Here is a 22,704-nt window from a genome sequence, read left to right on the forward strand (position 1 = left end):
TAATTGGTGATTTTGCCACGTGATTTTTGCCTTACTTACACCCCTCCTCTCAGCAGTAGCGTGCAGAACTTGAAGCAGTCTAGCAGGAAGTGCACCGGCGTGCGTGGCAGCCTGCGCCTGCGTGCATTCGTTTCCCGCCCGAGGACCGGCGCAGCGGCTGCGTCCTTGCCACAGCCCCACCCAGGAATGCCCAACCCCCGGAATGCCCGGCCACGCCCCCGTTGTGCCCCACCCAGCCCCATTGGCGCTACGCCACAGTTTGAATCCCACCACCATGGGAACCTGTTACTAAAATGTTTGGATCCCACCACTGTAGAGCCCCGGGCGCCATTTCTTGGGGACGCATTGCAGGGCCATCACACCTCGCAACTATGCCCTGTACTCCCCATGGGGAGTTTGGGGAGGGCGCAGTTGAATGCTCGCCAGCAGGCCTTGCCCCACATGGAGTTCCATAGCAGTTCAGGCCCATTTGAGGAGCCTGCAGTTCAAAGCTGGACCCAGGTGAGCTGAGGCCAGTATCAAACAGGTGTGTACTGCTCCTGAACTCCACGCAAAGTTTGTGGGCGAGGCACAGGGCCGGCACTAGGCGGAACTGTGTCCGAGGCACACGTGCACCCTGCGCACCTGCCACACCCTGGAATGCCCCCACCACGCCCCCGGACCGGCATGCACCCAGTGCATCGCACACCCACCGCCCCCTTGGCGCTACGCCACTGGCAAGGCAAGTGTGGCTGGCTCCACTCCCAAATCCCTTGTGGAGTTTGGGGCAAGCCCTGCTGGTCGGTTTCCAACTGCCCCCCTGCCCTGAACTCCATGGGGAGTACTGACGTAGGGCACCGTTGTGAGGGGACAGGGAGTAGCTGTGAGGGGTCGTTCCCAGGGTGAGTGGTGGGCATCATTTTACACAGCTGCACCGCTGTGTCCACGTCAGAACCGATTGATGGGTGGAGAGCACGGCCAAGTCTCAGCTGACTTATGGCAGCCCTGTCGGGTTTTCAGGGCCATAGAGATTCGGAGGTGGTTTGCCATTGCCTGCCTCCACTTTCACAATTGTTTGCAAGTGGATTTGGCCATTCTGCACAGCTGCAAAAGGCACTGAAAGGGGATTAAAAGTGCATTATTCTGCATGTGCGGAAGGGGACACAGTAAAATCCAGCTACATAGTGTATTGAAAGTGGACTGAAAGTGCATTATTCTGCATGTGCGGAAGGGGCCTCAGTTCTTCAGTGGCCAATAGGGACATGGCCTTCTTTACAGTGGCATCTCAACTGCAAAACATCATCCCTGCATGACTGTCTTGAAGAAAAAGAAAAAAGAAGAGGAGGAAGAGGAGGAGTTTGGATTTATACCCCATCTTTCTCTCTTGCAAGGAGACTCAAAGGAGCTTACAATCTCCTTTCCCTTCCCCCACCCCGCATCAAACACCCTGTGAGGTGGGTGGGGCTGAGAGAGCTCTAAAGAACTGTGACTAGCCCAAGGTCACCCAGCTGGAGCGCACTAGCTAATCTGGTTCACCAGATAAGCCTCCACAGCTCAAGTGGCAGAGCAGGGAATCAAACCCGGTTCTCCAGATTAAAGTGCACCTGCCCTTAACCACTACACCCATGGTGGCGAACCTATGGCACTCCAGATGTTCACGGACTACAATTCTCATCAGCCCCTGCGGCAGAGGCTGACGGGAATTGTAGTCCATGAACATCTGGAGTGCCATAGGTTCGCCACCACTGCACTACACCATGCTGAGATAAAGTTCCCACCATCAATATATTGAGGAATGGGCTGCCAGGTCTTGCTCATAATTCTGCTTTGTCAGATAATCTTCAGATTGCAACGCATCAAGCTTCTGGAAGCACACAATGCAAAAGAAAATTAAAAAACCCGAATGCGGGAGGGTGTGAAAAGCAGAGAAAACCTTCACCTTTTGAGCGCTGAGAACCCGGTGAGACTGTGAGGCTGCAGGCAGGGCAAAAATAGCATCAGGTGAGCGGCAGCGAGGGAAGACAGAAGCCCAGCTTGACAGCTTCACGTAAAACGGAAGATGCCTTTTGCCAAGGCAGTTCAGGACTGCACCACTGCATCGAAGGAAAAGACCCCTCATAAAGGCCAGATCCTGATAGGCACAGCGGATTCGTCTACCCCCAGAAACTGACAGTATCTCAGCCCCTGGAAGGGCAAGCATGAGCGAAGGCACATCTGTGAATGCACAACATGTTTGCCAGGGATGTTGTAAAAAGACCCGAGACGCTTTCTCGGGGCCTTTTAAGGCGTGAGTCCCTTGACAGCAGCAGTGGTGCAGCAGTCAAGAGCAGGTGCACTCTAATCTGGACGAACCGGGTTTGATTCCCCGCTCTGCCACTTGAGTTGTGGAGGCTTAGCTGGTGAACTAGATTAGCTTGCCCACTCCAACACACACCAACTGTGTGACCTTGGGCTAGTCACAGCTGTATGGAGCTCTCTTAGCCCCACCCACCTCACAGGGTGTTTGTTGTGGGGGGGGAGAGAAAGGAGTTTGTTACCCCCTTTGAGTCTCCTTGCAGGAGAGAAAAAGGGGGGATATAAATCCAAACTCTTCTTCTTCTGAACCAAACACTACACAGGCAACTCAATATGAATAAAATATATTTTTGATTTAATTCACAAGAAAGCAAAGTCAGTAGCATCGATAACTCCATTCACAAAATAGACGGAAAAATATTTGAAAGGCACCTAATGCCAGCAAGAAGAGCGATAGTCCTAAGATCGTCCCGTCAGCGATGTCCATAGCTGCGTGGCCTTTGTTTCATAGAAGCAAGCAGAATAATTCTCTAAAGTCAGGAACAAATAGTCCATATCGAGGAAAAAGCAGGAAAATACCAATCGTAACATATGCTAATAAGCCCAAGAAAAAGCTATATCATGTGTAGGATACTGCAAAGCATTATAGGTAAGGCTATTAGTCAGGTGACACACTAAACCCAATAAGATCATTTCTACTAATTAATACAGCTGTTATCTAAACTACTCACAGATGCCCCCTATTACAAACCAGGATAGGAATGCAGTTCCAATTATCTCTTAACAACGTTTGTGACCTCGGAGAGTTAAGTGCCATTCTCTTCAAGCTGCACCTTCTGAAATGAGACAAAACAGAAATTTCACTTTGCTAAAATCCTTAACAAAATGGCTACACTTAGAAGAAGAAGAAGAAGAAGAAGAAGAAGAAGAAGAAGAAGAAGAAGAAGAAGAAGAAGAAGAAGAAGAAGAAGAAGAAGAAGAAGAAGAAGAAGAAGAAGAGGAGGAGGAGGAGGAGGAGGAGGAGGAGGAGGAGGAGTTTGGATTGATATCCCCCCTTTCTCTCCTGCAGGAGACTCAAAGGGGCTGACAATCTCCTTGCCCTTCCCCCCTCACAACAAGCACCCTGTGAGGTAGGTGGGGCTGAGAGAGCTCTGAGAAGCTGTGACTAGCCCAAGGTCACCCAGCTGGCGTGTGTGGGAGTGCACAGGCTAATCTGAATTCCCCAGATAAGCCTCCACAGCTCAGGCGGCAGAGCTGGGAATCAAACCCGGTTCCTCCAGATTAGATACACAAGCTCTTAACCTCCTACGCCACTGCTGCTCCTAAGTTAATAAACAAGGCTCAGTTAATAAACAAGGCTCAGTTAATAAACAAATTTCTATTAAAAATACATTTTCTTTACAGATGCATTCACATGGGGGATATAGCCACACAGATGTCACCAGAAGGTATCAGGACGCTGCTGACTTGTAGGGGTTGAAAGCTGCGAGGTCCAAGAGCTGAATGGGGCCAGCATGCGCACTGCTACCCATTGGTATGAACTGCGTTGTTAGTGGGATATGGGCAACAGGGTCCCCTGATACTCATCTAGTAGCCACAGGTCAGTGGAGAGGAAGTTGAGAGGGCTCAGGGGTGGGTGGGATAGTGCGGGTGAGACCCCTGGGTTCTTCCTTCTCTCTGCGTAAGCCTAGGACAGTGATGGCGAACCTTTTTGAGACCGAGTGCCCAAATTGCAACCCAAACCCCACTTATGTATCACAAAGTGCCAACCCGGCAATTTAACCTGAATGCTGAGGTTTTAGTTTAGAAAAATACAGTTGGCTCCTTCTTCCTCCGCCCCACCCGCTCGAGCAGGGGCTAGCCTGCTCTAGCCTCCAGCAAGTCCTGCACGCACCACTCTGTGCCTCTCTAGCATCTCTGCCTCCTCTGCACCCCCACCCCCAGGCAGCAGCCACCCGGAGCACAGGCACCAGCCCCGCCAGCCAAGTCCTTCCTGCTCACCACGGTGTGCAACGTTGTACTTAGTCGCCCAGGTCAGTCTAGATGTGTGTGTGGGGGGGGTGTGATTTTCCGCCCCCCACATGATGAACTCTGTGTGCGCGTGCCCACAGAGAGGGCTCTGAGTGCCACCTTTGGCACCAGTGCCATAGGTTCGCCACCACTGGCCTAGGAGCAAATAGCTGGTGCTTCTACATCGGTCAGCTCCCAACCATTTATGAAGGCAAGTTGCACATGTTGTGTTGGATCTTCCTGCCTCCCAGACAGGAAGTCCCTCCCCCAAGAGGGTGGAGTCTGTTCCCTTGGCAACTGCAGGTGCTACCCTCTCCCTTGTTGCCCCGGCAGGGCTTCAGGGCAGGGCAAGCACACCCTTAAAATCCTGGAGACTTGTGGGGAGAGAGTGAAACCAGGGGAGTGTTGGTTTGGGAAAGGGAGAACTTCAATGGGATATAACACACAAAGAGTCCACCCCACAGCAGCCATTTTCAGTGATCAGTAGGACTTATATCTAGAGCGTGGACTATTGCTCCTCATTAGTTTCCCGCCAGCATAGCCAATTGGCTATGCTGGCAGGGGCTGATGGGAATTGTAGTCCATAACATCTGGAGTGCCAAAGGTTCGCCACCACTGCTCTAGGGGAATTGATCTCTGCCACCTGGAGATCAGTTGCAATGATAAGAGGTCTCTAGGGCCAACTGAGATTAAGTAACCCATTCCGTCACGCTTCATCCAAGGTGAGTAATGTGCTTTCCCTTCTGTAAAAAAAAAAAGTAGACGCAGGTGAGGGTGCACCATATACAAGCATATATCTACAGTATGGGCTTGAACACAATTTGTGCCCACGCAGTTTCCGCTCTATTTGTGTGTGTTGACTTCTTGCAAACATAGAGATATATGATTACTTGCCACGACATAATGCATAGCCGCAATAATGATTATATATCTAAAAAGCTCCTTCATGCCCACGTCTTAGCATAGCATAGGAACAATTTGAGGCTTTGCCTTCAACACATTTGAATGCACAGAGTTGCCTTCTAAGGAATCAGACCCTCAGTCCATTGAAGTCAGTATTGGCTACTCAGGCTTGCAGCCGCTCTCCAGGGTTGGAGGAGGAGGAGGAAGAGTTTGGATTTATACCCCACCTTTCTCTCCACACAAGCTCCTTTCCCTTCCTCCCCCCCCCCCAAAACAGACACCTAGTGAGGCAGGTGGGGCTGAGAGAGTTCTGAGAGAACTAAAACTGGCCCAAGGTCTTCAAGCAGGAATGTAGGAGTGCGGAACCACATCTGGTTCACCAGATAAGCCTCCGCCACTCAAACCCAGTTCTCCAGATTAGAATCCACCTGCCCTTATTCACTAAACCACGCAGCACTGAGCCCCCGCTGCTCTGCTTGTTCATAAACGGGTTTGCAGTTCATATACCTGCCACATCACACGTTAATCTTTACAGCAAAGCTGACCGATGGGGGCTTGCTCACACATCACATCATTGCAAACATGTTCTGCAAGTACAGCACATACATGTTCCCATGCAGCATCACAGAGGCAACAGAAGGGAGCCAGCATGGTTAAGAGCAGGTGGATTCTGATCTGGAGAACCGGGGTTTGATTCCCCACTCCTCCACCTGAGTGGCAGAGGCTTATCTGGTGAACCAGATGTGTTTCCGCACTCCTCCATTCTTGCTGGGTGACCTTGGGCTAGTCACAGTTCTCTCGGGACTCTCTCAACCTCACTCACCTCACAAGGTAGGTGTTGTGGGGAGAGGAAGGGAAAGTTGCTTGCAGGCCCCTTTGAGTCTCCTTACAGGACAGAAAGGTGGGGTATAAATCCAAACTACTCTTCTTCTTCTTCTTCTTCTTCTTCTTCTTCTTCTTCTTCTTCTTCTTCTTCTTCTTCTTCTTCTCTTCTCTTCTCTTCTTCTTCTTCTTCTTCTTCTCTCTCTTCTTCTTCTTCTTCTTCTTCTTCTTCTTTCCTTCTTCTTCTCTTCTCTTCATCTTCTTCTTCTACCCCTCCTCCTTCTTCTTCTTCTTCTTCTTCTTCTTCTTCTTCTTCTTCTTCTTCTTCTTCTTCTTCTTCTTCTTCTTCTTCTTCTTCTTCTTCTTCTTCTTCTTCTTCTTCTTCTTCTTCTTGGGCACAGGGCTGTGGCTCAGTAACAGAGCAGTTGATTGGCATGCAGAAAGTCCAGGTTCCATCTTGGGAGAGGCAGCGTGGTGTAGTGGCTAACAATGGTAGACTCTAATCTGGAGGACCAAGTTTTTTCTGACTCCTTCACATGAAGCCTGCTGGGTGACCTTGGCCCAGTCACTTGCTCCTTTCTCGAACTCTTTTCCCACTCCTTACTACCTCCCCAGGTGTCTGTTGTGGGGAGAGGAAGGGAAAGGAGCTTGTAAGCCACCTTGAGTCTCCTTAATGGAGAGGAAGGAGAATATAAATCCAACCTCTTCCTTTTCTAGCAGGAGCAGAACTAGCAGGAGCAGCAGTGGCGTAGGAGGTTAAGAGCTCGTGTATCTAATCTGGAGGAACCGGGTTTGATTCCCAGCTCTGCCGCCTGAGCTGTGGAGGCTGATCTGGGAATTCAGATTAGCCTGTACACTCCCACACACGCCAGCTGGGTGATCTGGCTAGTCACAGCTTCTCAGAGCCTCTCATCTCCACCTACCCTCACAGGGTGTTTGTTTTGAGGGGGAAGGAAGGAGAGCCTGTCGCCCTGAGTCTCCTGCAGGAGAGAAAGGGGGGATATAAATCCAAACTCCTCCTCCTCCTCATCTTCTCCTTCTTCCCCATCATCTTCTCCTTCTTCCCCATCATCTTCTTCTTCTCCCCATCATCACCTTCTTCTTCTTCCCCATCATCATCTTCTTCTTCTTCCCCATCATCATCATCTTCTTCTTCTTCCCCTTCATCTTCATCTTCTTCTTCCTCCCCATCATCTTCTTATTCTTCCCCATTCCCAGGTACATGATATGGCAGTAAGTACCTGAAATATCCTGGAGAGCAGCTGCCAGCCTGAGTAGGCAATCTTGGCTGATGGCCCCAGGGCCTGATTCAGCATAAGGCACCTTCCCTGGTCTTCTCTTGTTTCTCTTGCTCCTCTCCACACACCACTTTCCCTGACCCAATAACCCAGAAATGTTGCCTCTGGGGAGGAAGGCTGAGCCCTTTGCCTCTGACCTCACCTGGCGGCCAGCACCCCCTGGCGGTTGCGCCCAAAAAAGCACAGCTCGTCTCCTACAGATTTATTCCAGCAAGGGTGGGGGTCGGCAACCCCCTCCCCATGTAAGCGTTTTGGGCTCTCCCTAACCTGTTTGCAACTACCCCTCATTGGGTGGGGGGGGTTTTTGCACTCATCCATCCTGTATGCTTCCTAGGGGAGGGGTGGGGGAAGGTGCCAAAAACCAAAAGGGGAGGTGGGGAGAGGGAGAGAGAGAGAGAAGGATGCGAAAACGTCACGAGGAGAGATTTCCTTATTGGGTCTCCCTGGCCCGCATCCTGAGTCCATATATGGGCATTTACGTCACCCGCCGTCTCGCTGGGGAACTCCAGAAATGGAAGCGCCGGGATGCGGCGGAAGATGCGAGGCAGATATAAAAAGCGGGGCGGCCGCGGCTGGGCTCTTGGCTTACAGACACGGGCAGGAGAACCCGCAGCTGCCGGCCGGGCCAAGCGACCCCCGGGGCCCCCAGGAGAGACGCACTTGCCCGCTCAGTCGGCAGCCGCCCCCCCGGAGGGGAACCTGCGCGCAGCCCTCCTGGCTCTGCTTGGGGGGGACCCTCTCTGAGCCATCGGGGGCGTCCTCTGGCATCCCGCCTTGCCTCCCCCCCAATCCTGGTCCCCTCCTCCGTTTGGACATGTTGAACCTGATGGATTTCTCCCACCAGGACCCACTCAAAGCCGCAGATGCCCAGATCTCAGGAGCCGGGCAGGTGGGCCAAGTTTTGACCGAGCAGCCGAGGCAGGAAACCTCTGATTTTCTTCCAGGTAAGCAGAGCGACTCTCGGCATCCCCCTGACACCCCCGACACCCCCCCCCCAATTACATAATCTGCTGGGCACAATGCTATTGACTGGCATTTAACAGGGCACTGGGAGGTAAATTGTGAGTTGTCGTTGCTACCTGAAATGTCACAGAGGTGTTTGTGGGGTTTCCAGGCTCTAGTACAGTGTTCTAGTACAGTGGTGGTGAACCTTTGGCACTCCAGATGTTGTGGACTACAATTCCCATCAGCCCCTGCCAATTGGCCATGCTGGCGAGGGGCTGATGGGAAGTATGTAGCCCGTGAACTTTATCTGGAGTGCCAAGCAGTTCAAGCTACTCACGGTTCTAGCAGCATTTTCTCCTGCTACTAGAACACAGCCGTCCAGCCTGGAAACCCCACCACACTCCAGTGATTCCAGCCCTGAAAGCCTTCAACAATAGATTGAAATGTCACAGTTTCCCAGAAAGACCGGATCTGTTCTACTAATATGGCAGCTGTTTTTAAAGGGGTTTTTTTTTTTCGAAAGATAGGTTCTGCCGCAGCAAACAGGCAGGAAACCGAACAAATGGTGGAGCTGGGGGGGGGAAACCCCAAGGAGGATTTGAACTCACTCCAGAAGAACTCCCAAGAGACCATGTAGTCCAGCCCTGGCTCAGACATCCAGCTCACTCAGATACAGCCCAAGTGGCCTTCATGCAAGTTCTCCAGAACTTCCCAAGAAGCTCTGGTCCAGATAGCATGGGTGGCTCCTTCAAATGCAGAAACAGAGGAAAGCTGCCGTTCATTTGGCCGAAATGGGGGTGAATGTGATCTCCAGTGGTCGGATTGTGACCTCTTTCTTTGCTTGGTGGGTCCATTCTCCATGGAGCGGGACAACCTGCCGCCTGTTTCACAGCGGGGCAAGGGGACTGCGAGAGAATGGTTTTCCCAGGATGGTTGTCTCCCAGCTGAGCGCTGGGACCCCACGGTCTGAGTGCTGAACTCTTGGAAGTTCATGCCTTGCAAAATGGGATTCGCCTGATCAGGAGTCATGCTAAGATCCGGGAGACGACGATTCAAAAACTTGCTCATCTTCCATCCTTTCAGTCTTCCTGGAAAGTACCATCAGGTCCCAACTGACTTTTGGGGACCCTGTAGCCAGGGGTGCCAAACCTATGGTGCTCCAGATGTTCGTGGACTACAATCCCCATCAGTCCCTGTCAGCATGGCCAATTGGCTGACTGGAATTGTAGTCCATGAACATCTGGAGCTGGAGCACCATAAGTTGGCTACCTTACTGTAGGCTTTTCAAGGCAAGAGCTGTCCAGAGGTGGTTTGCCACGGCCCGCCTCCATGCTGAACTTGCTTCTCGGTGTATCGTCAAAGACATTTGCAGACAGAATCAGTGGGCTATTGTGGGTTTCTCAGGGTGTGTGGCCATGGCCGGGTAGTTTGCGCCAGGGATTGAAACGCACCTCAGTGTGACTTGCTTCTCAAGATACCAACCATAGATGCAGATGAAATGTTAGGAGCACAAACTGCCAATCCACAGCCCCACAGCCCAGGAAACCCACAACAGCCAGTTGCTTGGTGGTCTTCCATTTAAATACTCAGCGTGGTGTAGTGGTTAAGAGCAGGTGGACTCTCATCTGGAGAACTGGATTTGATTCCCCACTCCTCCACATGAAGCATGCTGGGTTGCCCTCGGCCTAATCACAGTTCTCTCAGAACTCTCTCAGCCTCACCTATCTCACAAGAGGTCTGTTGTGGGGAGAGGAAGGGAAAGGGGTTTGTAATCCCCTTTCAGTCTCCTTACAGGAGAAAAAGTGGAGAGGGTATAAATCCAGACTCTTCTTCTGAGATCCGAAGAGACTGAGCTAGCCTGTGTTCGTTCAGTCTTACCAAGAATTAATTTTATAAGAAGTGGCGTGGCTGCCTAGAGCAGGGGTCTGCAACCTGTGGCTTTTCCAGGCGCCTCATGGACTGTGAATTCCCATCAGCCCCTGTCAGCATGGTCAGGGGCTGATGGGAATTGTAGTCCATGAACATCTGGAGAGCTACTGGTTGCAGACACCTGGCCTAGAGCTTCCAACTTCTGACTCAAAAGCTTTTTTCTTTCAAGTCTGGGAGAGGGCTCATTGTGGCCACTTAGCAGCAAGAGGGCTGTCTCTGCACATGCTCTGAAACACTCTTTTCCTTTTGTTTTCCATCTCCATGGGCTCAAACATAGCCTGGAGCATAACCACAGACCTGGTGTGAGGATAGAATTCGACAATGTTTCATATATATGTTTGCGTCAGAACCCTCCTCGAGCTCACAGCTTAGGGTGGGAAACCCATCTAGAGCCAAAAAACCCAAGTTGAATGTTGGATGGTCTTCTAATGATGTTTTTCTAGTGCCCGTTCCAACGGGTATGGGCACAATTGCCCGACCCCTAATGCATTGAGTTGTTTCTACCCCATGGTGTTTCTCATAGTTGCAACCTTCTCTTTTGGTTCCCCAGGTGACTTCATGGGAGCTACCATGAATCCTGACATTGGTGGCTACTACTCCTTTGCCGGGCAGCCCTCCCCGCCTCTCAGTTACACGGGCAGCTTCTTCATCAAGACTGAGCAGTGCCCGAACCAAGAATCCCTCTTCAACCTGATGTCGGGGATCCTTGGCCTTTCCCCGTTCCCCGAAGGCCCCCAGAGACAACAAACGGATGCCGCCTACAGCGTCCCGAAGGCCCTTCAGAATCAACAGGACCCTTATTCCGCCTGCCAACCGGAGCTGAATATCTCAGTCCAGCCATCTTTAGCGGATCAAGACTATCCCAACTTCTCCAGCCCTGACAGCATCCAGCCGGTCCAAACGTCCCCTCACGTGGGCGAGGTGTCCCAGTGTCTGTTCAATAACAAACTGTTGGACAGTAAGCAGGACATCAAGCTCTCTCTCCTCTCTCCGTCTCTGGACAAATTCAAAGCTCCCTGCTCCCATTGGGAGCCTCTCCATCCGCCTCAGAGTTATTTGCCCACGGAGTACCCTTCTGCCGAGACTTTTCATGGCCTAGAGACAGGTCAAGCGATGCAGCTGGGCACCAAAACAGAAAACGCCCTCTCCATCAGCTGCCAGGCAGAACTGGACAACCTATCTGGGCAGGTGGGGTCTTTTGGACACGGACTAGATTTTGGCTGCCAGTCGGAAACCTACCCCAGCCGCGGTCAACTCCCCGGTGACTTTGCAGAGACCAAGATGCCCAACCTGCTCCCACAGCTCATCCAGGAATTTGAATCTTCCTTATCTCAGCCAGAGGTCCTAGCAAACTTGGGGAACCCCAACGAGCCAAGACTGCAGGCCGGTGATTCCACATCGCTGGTCTCCCTGACGGACTTTAGCCTCGCCCTTTCTGCCGTCCCCTTGGCCGGAGCTTTGGGGCCCGGCAACTTCGGCATCCAAGCGGAGCTGAAGAAGAAACCGCGTCGAGGGAAATGTCCCTCCAAACGCTGCTGCTCCAGGCCCCACGAGAAGGCCTTTACCTGCCCGTCGAGCATCTGCATCCGAGCTTAGCCGGCCCGACAGAAAGAACCGCAGCACTCTCCGCGATTCACATCGGGCCGGGCCACAAGCCCTTCCAGTGCCGCATCTGCCTGCGGAACTTCAGCCGCAGCGACCACCTGACCACCCACATCCGGACCCACACGGGGGAGAAGCCGTTCTCCTGCGACGACTGCGGCCGGCGGTTCGCCCGGAGCGATGAGAAGAAGAGGCACGGCAAGGTGCACCTGAAGCAGAAAGCCAGGACGGAGGAAAAACTGAAAAGTCTCGGCTTCTACGCCATGGGGCTGTCGTTCGGGACCCTCTGAGGTCGCCATTAGCGACAGACTCGTTTTCAGAAGGGCTTTGGGGCACTTTATGGGGCTAACTCAGGGTGGAGAAGCCACCTCCGAAAGGTTCTTCCGAGTGGGGAAACGGTGGATTTTGGCGGCTGGTTCACTTTGAGGAGAACTGAGAAGGATTGTCGAAGCAGGAGGAACAGAAGATGGGGAAGGATCCGGTGGGATTTTGCAGCAATGTAAAACCATTGTAGGTTCTCGCACAATGTATTGCTGAGGATACACACCAGGCCGGAGCCTGACACGTTGCGGAAAGCAGTTCAACCGCTCAGTTCTGATTTACGTTCAGCTCCGCAGCCTTTTGGACTACATTTCAGCACCGCAAGGGGTGGACAGTTCCCACCAAAGGCGCTCTGCTGGAGCCGCTTCCGACTTTCCCCAAAAGTTTTTAGTCGGCTTTCTTTACAAAGAAGCCCAGAGCTGCCTACATTTCATAAAACACGGAGATGGTTTTGCAAAGGTTACGCTTTTTGAAGAACAGTAACCGCTGTCTTTTTTTCACAGCACTTTAAAGCAACTTGGGAGATGGGGTGGGGGGAGGATTTTTATGTTGAAATTTAAGGGAAGATTTTTTTTGAAGTGTATAAAATCAGCCCCTTGAATTGCTTTGTTATACAGAATTGTCGCTCTCGAGTTTGCTTAATGGACAATTTGAATATAATTGTGATGAGGGGAGTGATGAGTTTTTTATGTAAATATTTCTCTCTTTGTAAAAACAGAACTGCTTGGGATTATGGTAAAGCTGTGTTTATTTTTGCAATAAACGGAACCTGTTTTAATCTAGAAAATGCATGGAAAGTTTTTCTCCCCCTGCTCTCTCTTCTGCCCGCAATGCTTCTTCAAACTCAGATTCTCACCCTGAGAAATTGTAACCCTGCATGGATGTACTGGTCTGCCAATGCCTAGAAACATATAGCTGGAAAGAACCTCAAGGGCCATCTAGTCCAGCCCCGTACACAACACAGGAAATTCAGAGCTACCTGTTCCCAACCAACTCCTTGGTGACCCCTGCTCTATGCCCAGAGGAAGACCAAAAAAAATCTCAAGGATCCCAGAGCAATCTGGCCCAGAGGAAAATTCATTCCTAACCCCAAAGTGGCGATTGGCATTGCCAAGGGCACATATATATAGCTGAGCCCTTTCCCTTCCTGTCTCTCCCTCTCATGATCTGCCCAAGTTTACAGAATGACCCTGGCTACCAGGTGGTCATCTAGCCTCTGCTTTAAAAACCTCCAAAGAGCAAGAGACCGCCGCCACCTGAGTGTTATGGCCACCAACCTCCCCCCAATAACCAGACTCGGGTTCAAACGAAATTGGCTTACTGCCTCAGAGTAACAAACAGGCGGCACAAGTATTGCTGTAACTCAGTGATGGCGGACCTTTTTGAGACCGAGTGCCCAAATTGCAACCCAAACCACACTTATTTATCGCAAAGTGCCAACCTGGCAATTTAACCTGAATGCTGAGGTTTTAGTTTAGAAAAAACCGGTTGGCTCCCTCTTCCTCCGCCCCACTCCACTCAAGCAGGGCCAGCTCTGCTCTAGCCTCCCAGCAAGTCCCATGCACACGCGCTTCTGTGCCTCCTCTAGCATCTCTAGACTCCTCTGCCCCCCCCCCCCCCCCCCCCGCCTTAGGCAGCAGCCACCCGGAGCACAGGCACCAGGCTCGCTAGCCGATGATGAACTCTGCAGCGATGCCAGTTCACCATGAGAGGAGTTCGAAGTGCCACCTCTGGCACTCGTGCCATAGGTTCGCCATCACTGCTGTAACTGATACAGAAGCCTTTATTAGCATATATAGAATAATTTCGGATCACTACTCATTAAAATCGGTATGTTGAAAAGGAATCTCTCCTAGCACTGGGAGTCAGAGAACATGCAAAAATGCTCTGCTGATTTAGACCAGTGATCCTTCTAGACCAGGGGTCTACAACCTGCGGCTCTCCAGATGTTCATAGACTACAATTCCCATCAGCCCCTGCCAGCATGGCCAATTGCCCATGCTGGCAGGGGCTGATGGGAATTGTAGTCCATGAACATCTGGAGAGCCGCAGGTTGCAGACTCCTGTTCTAGACCAGCACCTACTCAAATAAATAGGGTAAAGAGACCAAGGCCTCCTTGGGTTGTTGCTTCCTGGAGTGGATTTATAAGAAAATAAAATAAAAATGTTCACTGAGTCAGACCAGTGGTCCATCTAGTCCAGCAGCCTGTCTCACAAGTGGCCAACCCATTCCTCTGGAGATCCAACAACAGGGCATAGAGGCTGAGGCCTTCCTTCGATAAACATGTAGCAATGTAAGAAGAGCCCTTCTGCATTAGATCAGTGGTCTATCTGGTCCAGCATCCCATCTCACATGGTGGCCAGCCAGTTTCTCTGGAGCGCCAACAACATAAGAACATGCCAGCTGGATCAGACCAGAGTCCATCTAGTCCAGCTCTCTGCTACTCGCAGTGGCCCACCATGTGCCATTGGGAGCTCACATGCAGGATGTGAAAGCAAGGGCCTTCTGCGGCTGTTGCTCCCGAGCACCTGGACTGTTAAGGCATTTGAAATCTCAGATCAAAGAGGATCAAGATTGGTAGCCAGAGATCGACTTCTCCATAAATCTGTCCAAGCCCCTTTTAAAGCTATCCAGGTGAGTGGCCATCACCACCTCCTGTGGCAGCATATTCCAAACACCAATCACACGTTGCGTGAACAAGTGTTTCCTTTGATTAGTCCTAATTCTTCCCCCCAGCATTTTCAATGGATGCCCCCTGGTTCTAGTATTGTGAGAAAGAGAGAAAAATTTCTCTCTGTCAACATTTTCTACCCCATGCATAATTTTATAGACTTCAATCATATCCCCCCCTCAGACGTCTTCCTCTCCAAACTAAAAGAATCCCAAAGCGCTGCAGCCTCTCCTCATAGGGAAGGTGCTCCAGTCCCTCAATCATCCTCGTTGCCCTTCTCTGCACTTTTTCTATCTCTTCAATATCCTTTTTGAGATGTGGTGACCAGAACTGAACACAGTACTCCAAGTGCAGTCGCACCACTGCTTTATATAAGGGCATGACAATCTTTGCAGTTTTACTCTCAATTCCTTTCCTAATTATCCCCAGCATAGAGTTTGCCTTTTTCACAGCTGCCACGCATTGAGTTGACATTCCCATGGAACTATCAACTAAGACGCCCAAACAACACGGCATAGAGGGCAAGGCCTTCTCCTCTAAGAGCACCAGGAGACCCATGTTGGATCAGACCAGTGAGGGTCCATCTAGTCCACCATCCTGTCTCACCCAGTGGCCAACCAGCTACTCTGGAGGGCCAGCAACATGATATAGAGGCTGAGACCTTCCTCCAATGTTGCATCCAGGCACTGGCATTCAGAGATTTGCTACCTCTCAAAAGCAGGTGTTTACACCTCTGCAAGCAGATTGTTTTCCAGGACTATCCACCGTCCACCCAAACTCAAAAGAAAAAGGGGATATAGAATCATAGCATCATAAGAGTTGGAAGAGACCCCAGGGGCCATCAAGTCCAACCCCCTGCCATGCAGGAACACACAATCAAAGCACTCCTGTCAGACGGCCATCCAGCCTCTCTTTAAAAACCTCCAAAGGAGGAGACTCCACCACCCTCGGAGGCAGTTCACTCCACTGTCCAACAGCCCTGACGGTCAGGACGTTTGTCTGGAAACAAATAAACTGGAATAAACTGAAACAAACTGGAAACAAATAAATAAATGTCAGAGGTCCCAGCTTTAAGTACACATTGGACATTTCCACTATTTATTTCATTTCGTATTTATAAATCGAAATATTTACTGGCTGCCTTCAAAGAAATTGTCCAAGGTTGCTCAGAGTGGGGGGAAGTAAAATACCATAGAAACGGTGATAGTAAAGCAGCGGAACGGCAAGACGGGAGAGCCATGCAAAAGGTGCGATGACACAGGGGGCCCAGTGAAAAAGGCAGGCTTTGCAGAAGGCAAAACAAATGGGGGTGAACATCTATCCTTTTGAGCAGGATATGTTGTTGGGAGGAAGACTCATGGGCCCAGGAAGTTGCCTTCTACACATTCAGACAAATTGGTCTACCATGGTCAGTCTTCTCTGCCGTGACTGACAACTCCTTTCCAGGTCTCATGTGGGTGTAACCCCTATACTCAGAATGGGTTGACCCAGTAAGGGGTGGAGACTCAAAGCAGCAAGAGGCTGCAGAGCTCATGTAGTTTGGAGGAGACAAGGCTACCAGACTCGGACCTTGATTTGTATAATAAGCCCTTAACACCTTGTTAAGGTAACTGCAATGTTGTTGGGAACTACTGGGAAGGTGGTAGTTTGTTTTTGCTATGTTGTAAATGTTGGAGTTTATTGTTTCAGGGTTTCTTTTTGTGGTTGTGATGGGTGAGAGTTCTCCTGGAAACCTTCATCACATTGAATCCTGTTCATCAAGCCCTTGGAGTCTTCAGGAGCCAACCCACTTGCAAAGAAGAATTGGACTTGGCAGTATCAGTAGACTGTAATTATAAGGACTTGAAAATGCAACCTGAACAGGACCTTGAAGTGTGATGTAAAATGTTGATGTTATATGTTAAGAAAGTAAACCATTTTGTTTTTAAAAATTTGTTGTTGCAAACTCATTCCACGTTCTGCCCCACAGAACCCACAAGCTGAGGTTACATGGGCAGGAGTCTTCAACATCACCTGAGCCAGTGTGGTGTAGCGGTTAACAGCAGGTGGACTCTAATCTGGAGAACCAGGTTCAATTCCCCGCTCCTCCACATGAGCAGCAGACTCTGACCTGATGAACTGGATTTGTTGCCCTGCTCGTACAAATGAAGCCTGCTGGGTGACCTTGGGCTAGTCACAGTTCTCTTGGAACTCTCTCAGGCCCACCTATCCCTCCAGGTGTCTGTTGTGGGAACAGGAAGGGAAAGGAGTTTGTACACCGCCTTGAGGCTCCTTATGGTTGAGGAAATCCAAACTCTTCTTCTCGTCATTATTCCAGGAGAGTTGACAGGTCTGCCAAGATACCATGAACATGTGAAGTGGCCTTATGTGGTCCATCAAGACTGGTATTGCCTACTCAGACTGGCAGCCGTTCTCTAGGGTCTTTCACATCACCTGCTACCTGATTCTTTTAACTGGAGATACCTGTCACGAGCCAACCCCTGGGTACTTACCAGGACACAGAGGACTCTGAGGCAGAACCTGACAACACAATGCAGCCAGAGAATGCTGCTTCTGAGGAAGACCAGGCAGCAGAGCCAATGCCCAGCCCTTCCCTACCTGATGCTGTGCAGGTAGAGGAGCCTGCAGATCTTTCTAGGGAACCCAATGATGAGCCAGCTGGGCACAGGAGGCAGAAGCAGAGGCAGCTACTGCAGAAGCACAGAAGAAGTGCTTGTTTGGCAGCAAGGTATATGGGAGATTAGAGTGTCTGCATCTGATGAGAATTAACTCCTTGCAGAATCCCAGCCCCTTGGACAAGGCTCTCTATATAAGCCTTGCTGTGAGCTTGCTTCTGCCTGGGTGCAACAAGTGTGTTTCCTGTTGCTTCTGTGTACCCGGTCTACTGCTGATCTCCAGCCTGTTTGCCTGATCTCCTGTGCTGTGACCTGTTGGACTGACCCATGACTATGCCTTCGCCTGCCTTGACCCATTGGACTGTCTTCTGACTACGCTCTTGTCTGCTGCCTGTTCTGTCCAGTGAGACTGGACCGGACCACACCTTGGCAACATTCCACACCCTGCTTGTCTGCAGCACAATAGCAGGGATTGAATCTGGGACTTCCCGCATACCAATAGTCACTATCTCTATTGTTTGAAAGGGAGCCTGCAAATTGAGTGTGAATCTCACCCTGATGGGGAAATCATGACTCACCAAGAGCTGTCCAAGGTAGAGAGAGGAATCCTACCCATTTGCCTTTCCTTCCCTTCCAGTGGACCCATGAAAACCACCCTTCTTCATGGTGAAATTGTGCAGGGTGTTTTTTTAAAGGCACAGCTGCCGTGTGTGCGGTCATGACGGTAAAGAGAGAAACTTGCCTTTTCCAGATTCCACTAGATTGGCTTGTTTCCCTCTTACAGGCTTCCAAACAGTAGTTCCCATAGCAACCGTTCGTACGGCGAATACTTTCTTAGCTCCACGTGGCTTTCTTGCGTTATATCACACGCCTTCGTTGTAAAGATCTGGGGAGGGTGTATCGTTCTCAAGGGGTGATGGTCAGAGTGTTCGACTATTCAGGTTTGCATCCCGGCTGCGATGTAAGACTGCTGGGTGACCTTGGGCCCGTCGCACACTCCAGCATAAACAACCTCGCAGGATAGTCGTCGGGATAAAATGGAGGAGAGGAGAGCAACATAAGCCACTTTGGGGAGAAAGTGAGGTTTAAATGAAGTAAATGACTGAAGTAATCCCTCTGGCTGCATCATAGAACCTGTTTTGTGGTCTACCTGGGAGCATGTGAATTCAGCAGAAATTATTCTGAACATGTGAAAAGCCCCTTTCCCTCATGGATGAATAACCCCAAAGAACTCCAAACATAGGAAGGAGCCGGCGTGGCGTAGTGGTTAAGAGAGGTGGGCTGTTATCCGGAGAACCGGGTTGGTTGCTCTGCTCGTATACATGAAGCTTGTGGGTGACCTTGGGCTAGCAGAAGAAGAAAAATTACTCTTCCTGGCTCAAAAGAACAGCAATAAAACCATAACCTTTAATGGAAACGATTAAAAGCACTATATCCAATTGCCCAACTATCAACAATGGAAAAGAATGCAATACATGGACAACATTAACAGACAGAAAAAGGATCCCAAAATATACACAAAATAATGAATTTCTCTACAAATAATATCCCTTCCGTGAAATCCTTGCAATTCAGTTGTAAGCATCAAGCAGACTTCCAGTAATTAAATCAACTGACATGAAAGGAATGCTTGTCCTCCATCAAAACATTTGAATATCCACATAGTATGCTGCTCTGTTGCTCTGATGATAAAGGCTTGAAGTATTCCAGTTGCCGCCTTGAAATTCCTTACAGATGAGAAAAGTGGAGTATAAATCCAAACTACTACTACTACTCTTTTTCTCCTCCTCCTCCTCCTCCTCCTCCTCCTCCTCCTCCTCCTCCTCCTCCTCCTCCTCCTCCTCCTCTTTCTTTTGGCTATGATAACAGCCATGAGGAAACTTCCATCTTCAGAGGCAGTATACCTTAGATTACCAGACAACGACCAAGGGAAGTCACATTCCTCCCTGTTCTCCTTTTAGGTTTCCTGGTGGTATCAAGCTAGTCCCTAATAGAAACAAGGTGGTGGAATAGATAGATCCTTTGCTTAGATCCGGCTGGGCTCTACTTGGTTTCTTATACTCTACCAAAAGCACTATATTTACAAATTAAGGACTATCCATAATTATTTATACTGTGTTGAAACAGATAAAATTGGATTGCTGCAGCGAGACTGCACAATGAAACAATAAATATGACTTATGGGGGGGGGGGGGAGGCAACTTTCCCTGGAGGCCAACCCTGTCTCGGACGAACCCAACATGAGCCCGGAAGAATAACAAAGACGCATTGCTTAGCTAGGGACGGCAACAATTAATAACAGAGGAGAGCCCTTAACAAGACAAGCTTTTTCCACGTAATTTTCAAAACTAGACTTTTCAGTAAACTCATATCAGTTGCACAACTAATTACAATATATCCTTACCAGGATGTCGAGCCGGGACCGGATAACACCGGTCCTGCACCACCTCCATTGGCTGCCCATCGAGTTCCGCCGGGTCATAAGAACATAAGAACATAAGAACTAGCCTGCTGGATCAGACCAGAGTCCATCTAGTCCAGCATTCTGCTACTCGCAGTGGCCCACCAGGTGCCTTTGGGAGCTCACATGCAGGAGGTGAAAGCAATGGCCTGCTGCTGCTGCTGCTCCTGAGCACCTGGTCATGTTCAAAGTGTTGGTTTTGACCTTTAAGGCCATTAGAGGCCTCGGACCTACATACCTGAGGGACCGTGTCTCCCCATATTGCCCTGCTAGGTCTCTCCAATCGTCGGAGGAGAACTTACTGGAAGTCCCCGGCCCAAAACATATCCCGCTGGCCACTACGAGGGCCAGGGCTTTTACGGCCCTGTCCCCGCTCTGGTGGAACAGGCTCCCTAGGATCCTACAAGCGTTCCACAGGGCCTGTAAAACGGACATGCTCCGCTAGGCATTTGGCCAGCCGTGTTGATCAAAACCCCATACAATCTAGGCCTCCAGTGGACTCTGTTGGGGGGTGGATTTTTATCACCATCTGTTACAGATAAAGTTCCTTTTAGTATTTATTATTGTTGTTTTAAATGTTTTTAATCTGAATTGATTTCATATGTGCTTTGTATAGTTGGAAGAGACCCCCAAGGGCCATCCAGTCCAACCCCCTGCCATGCAGGAACACATAATCAAAGCACTCCTGACAGGTGGCCATCCAGCCTCTCTTTAAAAACCTCCAAAGAAGGAGACTCCACCATTCTCCAAGGTAGTGCATTCCACTGTCGAACAGCCCTGACTGTCAGGAAGTTTTTCCTGATGTTTAGGTGTAATCTCTTTTCCTTCAACTTGAGCCCATTACTCCTAGTTCTAATCTGACGCTCTAACCACTTTATCACAGGTGGTGCTATTTGGACTCCAAAATACTTTGGGCATCTTTCCTGTTTCTTCTCCTCCTCCTCCTGTCGCCCTCCAGACCAATGAAAACCCTACCTGATTTGGAAGATCGCTTAGCAACCTTATGTCTAATTATTCTCTTCCAAACGCTAGCAAATGCCGGATGATTTGTATTAAGTGTCTTTCGACTGACGGCAGGGCTCCGTCCTTCAACGGCAGCTGACTCACACACCTGCCTGGAGAATCGGATCCCCTTGCATAACATTTAATTCCCTGCTCTTTGCTTTTGCTCAACTGGGCAACCTTTCTGTGGCTAGCCGAGAAAGCCAGGTCCAAATCAGAGCTGTAAATTGTCTGGGTGACTTGTCAGCAGAAGAGAATCCAGCTATTGACACGCAGCCCGCGCTAGTGTTTTGACATGCAGTGGTATGTAGTAGTTGACAGTTGCCCTGCAATAGCATGCAGTATCTGACGTGTCATGAGAGACCCGCATGTGCAAAGTGAGAAATAATTAAAAACTTAAGTTTTCCTAAACAGTTCTTGTTGGGGTTCCTTCTCATCAGCCTCTGGTGGAGATGGGGGGTTCTATTATAGCTCCACATCAGGAAGAGTTTGCATTTATACCCCCCTTTCTCTCCTGTAAAGAGACTCAAAGGGCTTACAAAACACCTTTGCTTCTTCTCTCCACAACAGGCACCTTGTGATGCAGGTGGGTCTCAGAGAGAGTTCAGAGAGGTCACCAAATAGGCTTCATGTGTAGGAGGGGGACATCCAATCCTCCAGATAAGAGTCAGCTGCTTATGGGGAGGGGTGGGGAATCAAACCCGGCTCTCCAGATTAGAGTCCGCCTGCTCTTAAACACTACACCACGCTGTTATTCCCTGTAAAGCTCTCAGCGGCGTAATAAAGCCCAAAATATTCTGAGGGACCCGTCTCATCCAGCACACTCTCTTTTCAAACTGTTACCATCTGGCAGACGATACAGGGCTCTCAGAACTAGGACAAAGAGGCTTAGAGACAGCTTCTACTCTAGAGCTGTGGCTATGCTAAACTCCGCTGCTTCATATTGATGTATTTGGGGCTGTGTAGGGATGGGTGGAGGAAGGGGAAGTGAGGATGATGTATGAGTCTGAAATTGTGTGCATCGAGGAATGCTGCTGTAAATTTCGTTGTGCGTGCACAATGACAATAAAATGCTTATGCTTATGCTTCCAAGAACATTTCAAAGCATCTCTTTGAATGATGCAGCTGCCTCTTGAGCGGGAGGTCGTGCCGTGGTTCTGGGAGGGAGGCTGTTTGTAGATCTTGTAGATCTAGAGCTTGTAGATCTTCCTGAAACGACATCTGATGTCCAGACTGCAGAAATCAGCGCCCCTGGAGAAAACAGGAGCTTTGCAGGTTGAACTGCACGGGCGTACCACCCACGGCGACAGGGGGTAACCCACGTCCCCTGGCGCCACCCATTGGATCATGTGGGGGTGTAAAATTGCTCCCTCCACGTGATCAAGCTGCCGCCCCCCCACCTCGATTGGAGGCCGCAAGCAGGCGCGGCCTCCGATAGAGGTGGGGAGGTCGGCAGCAGCTGGTGCCGGGCCGGCAGCCTGCCACGGTAAAGGTCTTGTTTTTGCACCCCCACCCCACTGATAGCAGAGTCAGAAGTGATTTTATTCCATTTCTGATCCTGTTTTTAAATAAAGATGGAACTATGTTTTATTGCTGTATCAGTTAGGCAGGAACAAACTGTATTAGGTAGAAAGTAGGAATTATAGCTATCTTTTGTATTTGCGTCTGCATGGAACCTCCTTGGCTCAAGGCAGGAATCCACTCCTGCTCCACCTGGGCATGTCCCTTTCATTTGTAAAACCCAGAATGGACGTTGACAAAAGGGACCCCGGAAGAAGCGCCTCCATCCGCTTAATCCCACCAGCAGGCAGATAAGGGTGCCATCGTCGTTAAGTTTCGTTTCCTGACCC

General features: G+C 50.1%; 1 protein-coding gene across 1 annotated transcript; it reads left to right on the forward strand.

The window, feature by feature from the left end:
- The first annotated feature begins 387 nt into the window (after positions 1-387).
- EGR4 (early growth response 4) lies at positions 388-11,852 on the forward strand. The gene is made up of 4 exons (XM_048508771.1): positions 388-501; positions 5,686-5,839; positions 7,817-8,251; positions 10,732-11,852. Exons 1-4 carry the CDS (start codon positions 388-390, stop codon positions 11,775-11,777), a joined length of 1,749 nt encoding a protein of 582 aa, XP_048364728.1. The 3' UTR covers positions 11,778-11,852.
- The last annotated feature ends 10,852 nt before the right edge of the window (positions 11,853-22,704 follow it).

Source organism: Sphaerodactylus townsendi, linkage group LG10, assembly GCF_021028975.2.
Source record: "Sphaerodactylus townsendi isolate TG3544 linkage group LG10, MPM_Stown_v2.3, whole genome shotgun sequence".
Lineage (NCBI taxonomy): Eukaryota > Metazoa > Chordata > Lepidosauria > Squamata > Sphaerodactylidae > Sphaerodactylus > Sphaerodactylus townsendi.